Genomic DNA, 13,843 nt, shown 5'->3' with positions numbered 1-13,843 from the left:
TCCAATAGCCATCAAGTGAACCAGATCTCCAAGAAAAATAAGAGGTATACTGAAACAATTTTTATTAGAACACTGTTTCCATTTTGTTGATAGCTTTCTGCAAACAAATTTGTTCATTTAAAACTTAGATATTTTCTCAGTTTATACTGTAAATTTTGTTCCTAGTCATAAAGCTGTCACATTTTTTTCTGTGGAGTGCTTTTCCATTCCAGAACAAACTGTTTGTGGAAGGCCAAAACCCCACATATATTTCTTTATGAATATACGTGTCACTTTATTCTGAAAATTTGCTTGTAGTTTTGCCATTAAATTATACATATATGTTGTTACAGCACTGATTTTTTTTGTGTGTGTGTGTGTGTGGGGGGGGGGGGGGAGTGTCCTTTAAATGAAATCAAAAATAAATTCTGGCAGCCCCCCAGGACCATAATAAAACTATATCAGTGATTTCAAAGGCAATGTATTTAATTTTATTTCTATTGATACTATACTAATCAAGAAATAAAGTGCACTGAGCAAGGTAGTCCCAGTGCTATGCAGGCAGCACCACGGTGAGTACATGAGGCCGAGAAAGAGTCAAGCTGTTTTCCTAGGCACACATTTTCACTTGGTTTAATCAGTTGTCTGAATACATCAGTAAGTATCAATGTGATTATAGTGTCTTTGTGCTTGCCTCCGGCCAAGCAAGAAATGGAGTAGTTTCCCATCAGGTCTGTGCAGCCATCTTGCCTGATGAAGGTGGCAGTCGCTGATGCAAATCAAAATTGTAAAGCAAAGACTTTCTAATAACAATTATTTGAAGTAATGTTTTATTATCATGAATAATAAACACAAATCTAAAATATATGTGAAGTATTTTCAGGTGCAAGATTGAAACCATCAAAGCTTATGCATTGCCTTTCAACTAAACATTCCAAGGAAGCTGATGAACCATTGAATTTCTTCGAAAAAAAAAAAAAAAAAAAAAAAAAAAAAAAAAAAAAAAAAAAAAAAAAAAAAATGAAAACCCTTAACTAATAGCTAATTACTATGATTCAGATAACAAAACAGTATTGTCATTTGTTGATTAAAAACAATGTTATGTCATTGATTGTTTATTTGTTTTTCTTATTTAACAATATTTTTATCTGATTTTAGATATCAAGTGTCAACAGGAAAGCATTATTTGCTAGCTACTGAGTTGCTAAAGCAGGCTAGCCACATACAGATGCTGAGAATGTTATTTTGCCAGCAGCTCTGGATATGGTTGTAATTATGTTAGCTAAGCAAGAAGCAAACAAGCTAAAAAGCATATCACATTTTGATAATACAACTGAATGCAGAACAAATGATATGGTCAGTGACATTCAACAACAATTACTCCAAAATTGAAGAGGAGTCCACTTTTCAGTTTGATGACTCTACTGATATTTCAGAGCATGTCCAATTTACAGTATCTGTGCAATTTGAGGCAGTTGAAAGTATGACAGAAGAAATTTTATTTTTCAAATACTTCCTGCACTGTTGGCCAATGTTTGTATGACATGTTTTTAGAAAGCACTTGCACTATGAGGCTGATTGGACAAAATGTATCACTCATGACAGTGATGGTACTAAAACTCTGCTTGCCAATAAAAACAAGCTTGTTGTCAAATTAAAATCAATAATGCAAAATGGTTTGAGACACACTGCTTTCTGTTTCCTGTTTTACCTTCTGATTTAAATGATGTGCTTAAAGAGGTGATCAAAATTGGGAACTCTATTGAAGGTAAAGCACTGAAAACTCAACTGTTTTGATTCATTTGTGAAGACATAGGTTTGCTTGATCAAAATCTCTTTTATCACACAGAAGTCGGGTGGCTTTCCAAAGAAGAGGTATTGACACGAGTTTTGGAACTAAAAGCTTAAGTGTTAATGTTCTTACGAGATTCTAAAGCTGGATAAGTGAATTATTTTTGTAGTTGTGTTTAGCTATCAAAAATAGCATTGCTCACTGATCTTTTTAACCAACAAAATATTTTAGAAAAGAGCATCTTTTTAACCAACTAAATATTTTAAACAAGAGCCTCCAAGGGAGGGGGGAAAAACAAACATTACAACCAAGGATAAAATCAGAGGAAACTTCATTTGTGGTCAACATCTTTACAAAAGATGACATTTGAGTCTTTCCCTAGTCTTCAGAAGATTGGCAAAGGAATTGCAATAGATCAGTTGGGGGTAGTAAGTTCTCACATTCCTTGCATTATATGGAGCTTGCATAATTTAGAAGGGAAACTATTTAAGTTTCTTTCCAGAACTGAACTCTAAAGCTGTTAATGGGCACAGATGGATACTAAACCCATTTTTGGATATGTCAGTACAACTGGCTGATGTGAACATGACGATGAAAGAAACACATAAATTTTGCTGCTTATGACATGCTTAAAATGGAATTCAATTTGCAAAAGTTTGACATCTTCTGGATGAGGAGAAAATATGAATATCCACAGCTGGCAAGGAGAGCTTTTTATTAGTGACATTCACCACTTCCTATCTAAATGAATTAGACATTCTCTTCAATGGTGAACATTGTAGGCAGAGAAATAGGCTTCATTTAGAAAATGAGTTGTTTATTTGTGGTCAAAAATAGAGCCAATATTTGACAAATTATTAACAAATAAACAGACAAAGTCTTCTAATTTAAATTTTTGGATTTTTTTATCCTGATAAATGTCAAGTATGATTTTAAATAATATAAATGAAAGACATTAGTCATTAAGCATAAAACTGCAGTTGTGTCAATAAAGCACTCTGCATTTGCATATAATCACTGAATAATACCATTATTGTTACTGACTTTACTCTTGATGCTATGGCTTATATTCTGGAGGAAAGAAATTACAATGGAATAACTGAAAATATGGAAGAATAAACAGTTTAATGTTTACATCAGTATTATTATTACGATGAATAAAGTACAGTCAAACCTCACCTAATGAATGCCTTCTATAAAGAGTGATTCATATAATGAGTAATACACAATATAATTTTGTAAAAGCTTGAATCACTTAATGAGCACTTTTTCACATAATAAGTCTGTCCAGTGCCTCTCTTTAGCCTCTGGTAACTATTGAAAAATAACCTTCTGTCTTCAGCTGCTATAGCTGCACATTAAGTCACTTGATGTTCTATGACCTTCCTTCTTGTATAGTAGAAGCTCCAACAAATGACAGTGCTGCTGAGAATGCAGTATTCAGCTGTATCTTAGCCACATTACTCATTTTGAAATTGTTGTCTACAGTACTTCCACTCAGGACTCTATGATGATGTTACAAATTCTCTGTAATAATGTTGCAAGTTCTCCTAACTTCAAAGACTCATATTAAGTCATGGTCTTCAAATAGCCATTTATAAATTCTATTTTAGATCTGTCATCATTAACCAACATGAATTCAATAAAACTGTGCATTAACCAATATGTGGAAATATGTTTCGTTTAACTAGCTGTCTTCTGTGTTTAGCACTCATTTTGAAGAGCAAGCAAAAACAAATGTCTTTAGACAACTTTCTTACATAAAAAAGGAGGTATAATATTATACACTATATTACTGTTTTATGAACATGTTTAGTATTTATTTCGTAATGGAATGCATTACCATATTTTTACGTGAGCACCTACAGGAAAATATGTTTCACATAACAGATGTTTCCTATTGCAGGTAAGACTCAGAAGTAAATTATCCTCCTTAAGTGACACCACATTAAATTACTGTTAAACAAGTAATTATGTAATTTCAATGAAAAATAAATTCCACATTCCTTGGGTTTGTATTACAGAACCCATAGTATACAGACATGCACTGGGCAGGTTTTTTCATTTACTTTCATCCAGTTTCAGAAGAAGATATTTCTTTTTAATTAATTGTGAGTATATTTGGTACATTTTACTACAGAGAATAATATGAACAACCATAGGTAGACATAACTCCATTCAAAAATCACATTTGTGGTCTTGATGTAGTTTTTTTTAAGTCAGGTTCACATGGGATGCATGAAATGTGAAGAGCATCTTCAAGGTGGATGACTGTTAGTCCTGAGAGATACTGGTCCTTCAAAAACAATCTTTTTAAAAATAAATTGAATTAATTGTTGTAGCTCCATCATAAGTTGCATTAGGAAGTATATTTCTTAGCTCTTGACTGTGACTAGTTTCAGACACCCATGTCCACTTTCAAACCATCCATATCATAAGTATGACCATACAAGCAAAAGCCTTTGTACAAAAACTGCCACTGCAGTGATGATTGAAGCAGCACTATGGCTGTTTCAACAGTAGATATACTACATATTACAGACACTAGAGAGCATAAGTTTCACAAACATATGACGTCAAACATAATAGCAGGTAAATGGCAATTTTTTTGCAATTTCCTTATTTTGTTAGCCAGAGTTTTCTATGTTTGCAAAGAAATGTTTCCATTCAAGCCCATTATCTCTATTTGGAGGAAAGGCTTTGAATTGCGGAACAACTTCACAGCCACATCAGTTAGTTCTGCCACTGGAGAAACTTCAAAAAACAATTTTAAAAATCACAGCAACTTCTGTATCTCAGCAAAGTCTTGGAATCTTGCTGTAAATTTCTTCCTAAGATCAGATGTAAAATATGAAAATACTGAAATGCCTGTTTCAGAATTACTTTTATTTTCAAGAATTGTTGGGATGTGAATATATTCTTGAATTACATTTCTTTTTCAAAGACATTCAACTTGTGACAGAAAGGAGACATGCTTTGTGTCAGATCGCATATTAATTTCCCATTTCCATGGAGCTTGGTACTTGAGTGCATTTGAACATTTTAGAATGTCTTTCAGGAAATCCACAGACAGAATACTGCATTCAGTTGCTAGGAACTCATAGCTTCTTGCCTACAAAAGAGGATAATTGTTCTTTTGTTTGCCAAAATCATTTAATCACTTGATCTTTGCTTAACCAATGCACACCCTTGTGCTGCATTGAGTCACAATGCGATGAATCACTTTCAGATAGAAACTCTTTGTGCTGTCTGTGCTGAAGAACAGAATGAGACCTCATAAAATTAATCAACTTGATAAAGCTATCCATTACTTATTACAGAGTGGTACTAAGTTTTCCACAAAGGGCTGCCTGGTGAATTATGCACTGGGAAGATGCCCAGCATTCTTATCCTCGATTCTCTTTACTAGTCCCTTTTCTTTGCCGATCATCGCCAGGGCACCATAGAAACATAACTTTATCATCCTAATGGTTGTTTTTCTCATATAGTCATCAGAACTCTTCAATAAATCTTCTCCGTGAGTCTTGTCAAGCAACATACAATAGTAAGGCTTTCCTACATGATTTATTTTCAGTATCCAAAAATCACATGAAACTGGACATTTGTTCTTCATGATTCATCAAGTGCTGTGGCATGGCAAGGTGTCTTCTGCAGTAGTTCATGCAAATCAGTTTTACTGTCACCAGCCAAAATTTTGGTTCTTCTTGTATTACTTGTTGCTGACAATGAATACCATGAACTGTGGACACTTCCAACATTTTTTTTTTTTCTATCTCAGTGTCCAAAAATGGCTTCTACAGTTTATTAAGCACCCAACATATGCACAACACTTTTTCGGCAGATTTTTACTTGCCTACTCATAGAGCGATTTCATAAGGGGATGCATTTTCTGAAAGAAGGTAGATATGCCTACAGATTTTCTTATGAGCTTCACTATCCAGAGGAAAATTTTTATGGAATTGTTGATGAGATGTTTACTAGTGTCACTTTAAATTGATATGTCTCACATAAGTAACGGTTTTGTTACATACGAGGCAAACTGAAACAGCTCCAGGCCTATAATGCAGCGTAAAAAAAGGAAAAACAATTGTTCTTCAGTCCAGTCAGTTAAATACTTCCTGTTTTCAGAATTATCTTTGTGAATTTTAGGTTCCATATTGATGCAAACAAACATTATAAGCTTCTTGTTACGACAAGACCAATGAATGACAGCTCTGTATGAGGTTGCAACTACTCTTGATAAAGTGACAATTAAAATTCATTCTTTAAAAGATACTGCTGGGCACAAATCATGTGCCAAGGCACCATAAAGGAGCTGCTTCCATGTCACAGGTCACTGTGTTCACTTGCCCGAAAGATAAAACTGTCATTTCACATCAAAGTTTCATAAAGCAGCGTTAAGCTTTTGTTAGAGTTTTGTTAAAATGAATATGCCTGCTCTGATTAAAAGAGGCTTCTCAAGTTTCCAGAGTCAGAGGTTGATGTATAAAATTTCCTATTTCCTTGAATAAAATTCTTGTGTTGCCTTCAAATGTGCAGAGCTTTCATGTGGATCAACACAACATGCTGTGCCAGCCAGACAGCTAGCTCTCCCCTCTGCCTCTGCTCTGCAGTGCACCCTCCTGAGCTACACAGCATAGCCACTGTGTTTTTAATCCAGTTACTAACCATTAAGAACTCAAAAAAATGGGTCATGCAATTACTTGTAAAATACTATTAAAAGTGATAAGGTTGCCACTCAAACATATTGTTACCTACAAAAAAACAATTTTTAAAATAATTTTCTTGAATATACTTTCTTGCTGGCGGTCCAGTTTTTGACCTTCCACTGTCCAGATCTGGACCGCCATCCACCAGCTGCTGACCGTTGGTCTATCAAAATTAAAAAATGTCTCACTTCACAGCAAACACACAATTAACAACACAAAAGAAGTGAGAATTGAACCATTTGTAGGAATTCCAACCAAGCCACAGACCTACAAAAATAGAAACAGTGTAAGCACACTGTGTCAATTAAAATCTGAGATGAGCTCAAGTGTCCTAGATTCATTCAGTAGAAAATGCTGTACTTCATGCCTTCTCTTCCTGGTCATCTATTGTTTGGTTCAAAGGATGCTATATTCTAGTAACCATGTCGTGAAGTCTTGCGTGTGTGTGTGTGTGTGTGTGTGTGTGTGTGTGTGTGTGTGTGTGTGTGTGTGTGTGTGTGTGTGTGTGTGTGTGTGTGTGTGTGTGGTGTTGCTGCCATTTTGTATCACATTTCAATGTATGTTTTAAATGTGCTTTCATGAACTGTTCTAGAGTTCTAGTTCCATGGAATTTTACCATAGCAGATTTCAAATGTTGAAGAGTTTAAGCTGAAAACTAAGTTGTCAGTACTTTACAAGATGCTGCTGTGCACCACCATTTCTACACAAATATCTCTGAGGTGAATTCATGAATACAATCTATACAGGACTTAGTGACACTCATTGCCCTAGTTCTATTTCGCAGATGACGGAGGAGTTCAACAGACACTGTGTCACTTCTCATTGCTGCAAGTCTTTGAACATTTCAAGTGTTCAACAGATTTAAATTAAATTCATATTCATTACTAAAAATAAGTTTCACAACTGAAAGAGAGCAACTGTATAAAGTGCTCTCACAAAACCACATCACTTCAATGTGACATTTCTAACATAACAGATGATTGTCACAAAACATTTGTTACTGGACATGTTGCAAGTGGTTCCTTGTATGATTGCAACCCTCCCAAAACAACTTTTCAACCACCTGGAGGTTATGACCCACAGGTTGAAAAACACTCCTGTATAGCAACTGGTCACAATTACACAACTTCCAGAATGGAAACCGCAAATAAAAATGAGGAAAAGCATCCACTCCACTACAGCTGATTTACACATGATACATTGACACATGTAACTGCACAGACACTTTATCATCTCTGCATCAATGGATGGGAGTGTTTCACTGTCTGTGTTGTACAAACATTAAAACTCAGGGTATGTACAAACATTAAAAAATGAGTGGTATCCCAATTGGCACTGATATCTCTGTGATTAAAATCTTTTACACTTAGGTTGCATCTGTTTTTTTTTTCCAATAGTAGTACTGCACTGAAGTTTAGATTTTTTCATAAAAAACGGAGGCTAGTTTTAATATATTAAAGGAAAAGGAAAAAAAAATTATGTGTGCAAGTACGTGTCCTGATGACAAAATTTCAGATCAAAGCAATGGCTTAATACTGTTTCACTCACAATGAAATTAATCAAATGTCTGAAGTACGGTATGCCTTATGAATATGTAACTGTTACTTCACAAGTATTTGATGTAACAATGAAGTAACAGAAGTTGATGTAACAGAAGTTGTACACAAGCTGGCTAATATCACTGATTTGTCCCTTCATATTATAATTATATAAGCTGGATCAGGCCAGCCTGCACAATTGGGAACAGACTAAACAAAGTATGTTGCATTCCTGCCATTACCTTCTGCAAATAATTTAACAAAGTAGGTGAAGTTATATAGCCGCCACAGCCTTATTAAATTTTAAATTTGACACTTAATATTGTGGCAATGGTACGTTTTTGTGTACTTGTGCATCATAAGAGTAGCAGGTGGTACAGATGAACACTCTGACAAGTTTTGGTGTTGTTATCATTGCCGTGTTATAAAAGTTTTGATGCTTTAAAATTTAATCAAATGAAACTAAATTGTTCCAGAGACCTTTTCAAATCTCGGAAGCAATGAATGAAAATTTGTATGAAGGATGGGATTTGAACCTGGATCTCCTGCTCGCTAGGCAGATGCACTAACCACTATGCCACCCTGGCACAGTGAATGTGCACAAAAGCACGGACTACTCTAGCATACCTCTCTCCCTCCATTCATTGATTCAGTCTACATATATACATCATAGATGTTTGAGACATTAAAAGGTCTCTGCAACCATTTAGTTTCATTCATGAAACCACATATACCTGGGTTTCTGTCAAGATCCCCCATTTCATTTAATGCTGATGTGCTGTTTCAATACAGCTGGAGAATCTCTTCGATGCTGTTTGAGTTATGGGTGAATACCAAGTGAGTTGAGGTGTGAATGACAATTTGGATACAGGATGGAGGCATGCTAGAGTTGGCTGAGCAGTTGTGCAAAGCCACTGTTCCAGGGTGGTGTTGTAGTTAATGCATCTTACTAGCAAGCAGTAGATCCATGTTTGAATCCTGGTTTGGTACAAATTTTCCTTCATTGCTGCAGCCAGAATATATATATCTCACTTTGGAGTTTAAGTTTGCTTCAGTCTAATGTCATTATATTTTCTACTTTTAGAAATGAAAGTACCTTCTGTACACCCCAAAAGTATGTGCAATTATTTATGCACATAAATTATAAGGTCACAAGATAATAATTCACGTATTCAAATCTTGCTGAACTAACATGAAATGTAAGGTGAGACTCAAAATGATATTTCTTTTAGTGATGAACAGTACTACAGAGATGTATGTATAGGCGTTTGGAAGAGAGCGTCAATTTTATTATAAAATTATGTCCTCCTTTCTGTGGTAGTCCTTAAAATTATACCAAAGATCCATTTAATAATAATTTTAAGGCTTTTGCTTGCTGTTCAAGTACCTACAATCTATGAGCAATCAAAACTACCCAGCCAGAGAGCTAGAGGGACTGTAGTGCAAAACATAGGGAATATGTTACTGGAATGGGGAATATCTTTCAAAATTGCAAGTCCTCTCCTCAATTAATGATATGAGTAAATGCAGTTCATATGTCCTTTAACACTTAGTAATGGGAACCCCTATCATTTGGTACATTTTAAGTAACTGTCATTTACACTTCTGTAGCAGTTAAAACTAAAAATATTTTGGACATTACCATCTGAAATATTAAGCAGGAATATGATAATCAAATAATTTGTTTTTATGCCCAGATAAAATACTATGCCTGAACATTCAACTTGCATGCCATCTATATATACTATGCTTGCGTCTGCAGTGAAGAACCTTCATGCTTTTAGCAGTGAGCTGTTGGCTAACTCTGACATGAGTTGCATGTCCTGATGATACTATAGACATGCATTTCAGCACAGGAGAGCTAGTTTATTTAGATACTTTACACTTCATGCTGCACACACTGCTTACAGATAAGTTACAGCTGCAGGCATTTAAAATTTTATCCTTAAACATTGTAACAAGAAAAAAGCCCTTACTTCCCTCGTTGACACCATACAATCAAATTGGAAATCATGACTGTGGTGGATTGGCTTTATGAGTTACACTTTTTTGCCATTTTAATGGAGAATGCATTATATGGACCATAAAATGGCAGTTTATAGCACTTAATAAAGATTTATTGTACAATTCCATCTATCAATCACAAATTCTATGCTAATGTGCACAGTATTAAAATGAATACCAAAGACAGAAAAGTGTTATGTCCAATAGGATAAACAAAGTAGCAAGACTTATTAAATAACATGTGCATTGTTCATATACTATATTTTGGTATTAACAAACATAAAAATATTATTTAACTAATAAAAGAAGTGAAATAAGTTACAATCCTGAAATGCAATACAGTTGAAATGTCTCAAAAAATATTTAAGGAAAAATTCAATTTAATGAACAGCAACATACAAATAAAAAATTAATTTGTGTAAGTCCAACAGTGCGTTGGCACAAAGGACTATCAACTATATTTTATTATTTATTTAGTTTCCTGTCATAGCTGCATATTCTTTAATAGTGGTTAGTTATAAAAGAGCCTGTTTATTTTCCAGCCACTGGTGGCATATTTATTATGTGACTGTACAATAATTTCAGTGCAATATATGAAAGTTTTGCTCTGTTCTTAACGAGTACTTCTGAATTATCTTCTCTTGGTGCAATTGTCTTCCATACACTAGGTCTACTTAGCAACATTCAATCACATTTGCTACGTTGACCTACTGTATGGAACTCAGTTGTGTCAAGGACAGACAATTCAAATGAATACTCTAAGATAAGAACAAAACTTTTATAGAGTATACTGGAATTATTTTACAGTCACATGATAAAGACGCAGTCAATGGTTGGAAAATGAACAGACTTGTACAAAACTTGTAACCATTAAGGATTATATATACAAATGCAACAGGAAACTTTATGAAAAATCTATTAAAATAATTCATATTACATCAATTAAAAAAAAGAATTAATTCTTTATTTATTTAAAGTATGCACCACATATATGACAATGACATACAGAAAAAGAACAAACAAGACACTACTTAAGTTCTAATTCCATTCTTTCAAATTCACATTAAGCACAAAAAGCAAGTTTTGTATGGCACAAGAAATATATTAGGTTTTTTAAATTTTCTCTGTAGTTTCTTTGTCTTCCAGGCTAAGTGAATAACTGGCATGATATGAAACAGTAGTTAAAGATGGACATGTATCTCAAACAGATATCTCAAATTTTACTAAAAGAACTTATTCTATGGATATAACAGAGCTAAGCTGTGCATGGGCAGCAAACATGCAGTGCAGTTTTTTTGGATATGAGTCATTCGTGCATTTAACATGAATCTGCACACAAGAGACACTAATGGTGAAAGTCTTCGCAAGCATGAAGTTAATTTTCAAACATTCTATACCAGTGGATACAAAATGCAAGAAAACTGTAAAAACAATACTGAAGCGTCAAGGTGCTACATATACAGAGGCTCTGGAGGGAGTTACCTTGAATAGCTGCACTCCAATGACAGCGAACATGAACTGCAGAAGGTAGGTTACCAGCATGATATTGCCGATCGTCTTAATGGCTACTATCACGCATTTCACTACGTACTAGGGGAGGAGAGAGAGAGAGGCAAGTGTCAGTATGGGCATTGATGTGATGGTTATTCTAGCCCAAAGCTAGGCAGGTAGGCAGGCAGGAATACAGTCAAATGCACCTAAGGGGAGATGGGCAGGAGAGCTGGAATGACAACTCCGTGCCAGAACTGACAGAGTGATGGAAATAAAACTAGAATTCAAAATTTTTGATCATCAAAGATTTTAATCCAAGAAAAGTGAAAGTATTTTATTGCAGTAACAACTGTGAGAAACTGAACATCAATCTGTATGCTAACTCTTTTCAAAGTATAAGAAACCTCTACAGACAAAAAATTCACTGCTGTTTCTGTGTTGCTACAAATGCTCAGCAGAATCTTTGATAGACCTAGCTTTTTTTCTTCACTCTGGTAATAAAAAAATTTCTCCCTTGAAGGGGGAGGGTATAAGAAACAGGGAAAAGACAATTGGCCATGATGACTTTTTTTATTGGGAATAAGGAGTATAAATGAATAAATAACACTCGCAAGCTGAAAATTACTTCAGAGTGTAGGGAGCCAGCAAGCAATGTATACAAATAACATTATATCACACAATTAATAAGCTGTTTTTTGAACAAGTGTTGATGGTATTGAAATACAGAAGAGAAAGAGCTTCTCCAAGTTATTAAATGCACTTGGTTTTTCCATTTCTCCACTGAAATATATGCTGCCCCATATCTAAATACTGCTGTGTTTGATGGAGCTCACAAATAAGTCCTTCATTCTGGCAGTATCTTATGAAAATTCAGTCATTCAAGGTGCAGCAAATAACCTTTATGAAGCATATAATTGATAGAAGTAAGCAGTTATATGTGATGGTATACTGACTAACTTATTAGATAGCTGCATGCCTGATGGCTCCCTCTGTGCAGCTGTAACTTTACTCATTAGCTCTTCCTCATCCTATGTGTGTGTGTGTGTGTGTGTGTGTGTGTGTGTGTGTGTGTGTGTGTGTGTGTGTGTGTGTGAGCTCATACATAGAGACTTCCATGACAAAAATGTTTCTTTTGGTTTGAAATAAGCCTATTTCCCTGCTAATGGACATGTACACACATAAGGAGTAGGTATGACTAATGTCTCATACAAGGGTGACACTGGGAATTCTGATCTAGTTATTAAGACACTAATATGTTAACAAGCTACTCCATAGTTAATGAGCTTCCTAAATGAAATCTGTATCAAAAATAAAGGGAAAGGTGTGGCCACAATGTCTAATTCACACAGACATGCATAAATGAGTATGGGAAGCTTTCTGAGACAGTGTCACAGAAAAACTTGCTGGCTGACTCCCTGACTCATGTGGAGCATGGTGTCATAATGATAATTAAGAATCAAACTGATCTGAGATACACCACAAATTGAAGTGCTGAAATTAATATTGATTTTTTTTAACAAATTATCACAAAAGTTAACTCATTAAGATTAATCCTTTCCCAAAGGTGCATTTGTCAATAAAACATTCTTTTAACTGCTGCCTACCTTAAACAATTGGACTCCAATAACTGCAAACATGAACTGTAGAAGGCAGGTGACCAGCACAATGTTGCCGATAGTCTTTACAGCAACTATCACGCACTGGACTACATGCTATGGAATAGATATATTATGAAAATGTACCAGAAATTGTTTTATGAGAATACACCTGTTCCACACTTCACTGATCTGCATATGCTCCCTGTTCCATATATGTGCATAATTACATCTTTAAATACTCTGCCACCAACTCACACACAATCACTCATTCACCCACTCAATTCACGTACTCATCCTGCCATGTAAGGCCTAATGCCTTAAACTACCCTGTGAACAAGTGACAGAAATATTATATGATACCCAACTGCCCAGCATACCACACATTCCTGCAGTTATCACTGTATATTTGCCAACAAGTTGATCTACTACAATTATTAATCTTCAAGTGTAGCCATTTCTTTGATGTATTTCTCATAATTAAGTTTTATCTTAAGATAAATAAAACTTATTTTCAATTCTATAAAATCATTATTAAATAATTACAGAAAATGTATCAACAAAAGAAATATTTTACTAAATGTAGCAAAAAAAAAAAAAAAAAAAAAAAAAAATGCAGCAACAACAAAAATGAAAATGTGTGTGTGTGTGTGTGTGTGTGTGTGTGTGTGTGTGTGTGTGTGTGTGTGTGTGTGTGTATGTGTGTATGTAAGAGAGAGAGAGAGAGAGAGAGAG

General features: G+C 34.8%; 1 protein-coding gene across 3 annotated transcripts in view; it reads right to left on the bottom strand.

Moving 5' to 3' along the window:
• LOC126184668 (muscle calcium channel subunit alpha-1-like) overlaps positions 1-13,843 on the bottom strand; it is a 601,154-nt gene that overhangs the window by 189,109 nt on the left and 398,202 nt on the right. For 2 of the 3 annotated variants that reach the window (XM_049927151.1, XM_049927153.1), the window contains exon 22: positions 13,118-13,225. In XM_049927151.1, the coding sequence (XP_049783108.1) occupies positions 13,118-13,225 (108 nt within the window). Of the gene's footprint in view, positions 1-11,504; positions 11,613-13,117; positions 13,226-13,843 lie in introns of all 3 variants that reach the window. The other variant, XM_049927152.1, reaches the window with a different exon arrangement.

This window comes from Schistocerca cancellata, chromosome 4 (genome assembly GCF_023864275.1).
Source record: "Schistocerca cancellata isolate TAMUIC-IGC-003103 chromosome 4, iqSchCanc2.1, whole genome shotgun sequence".
Classification (NCBI taxonomy): domain Eukaryota; kingdom Metazoa; phylum Arthropoda; class Insecta; order Orthoptera; family Acrididae; genus Schistocerca; species Schistocerca cancellata.
Note: the sequence above shows the minus strand (reverse complement) of the source record. Positions and strands in the feature narration are given on the sequence as shown.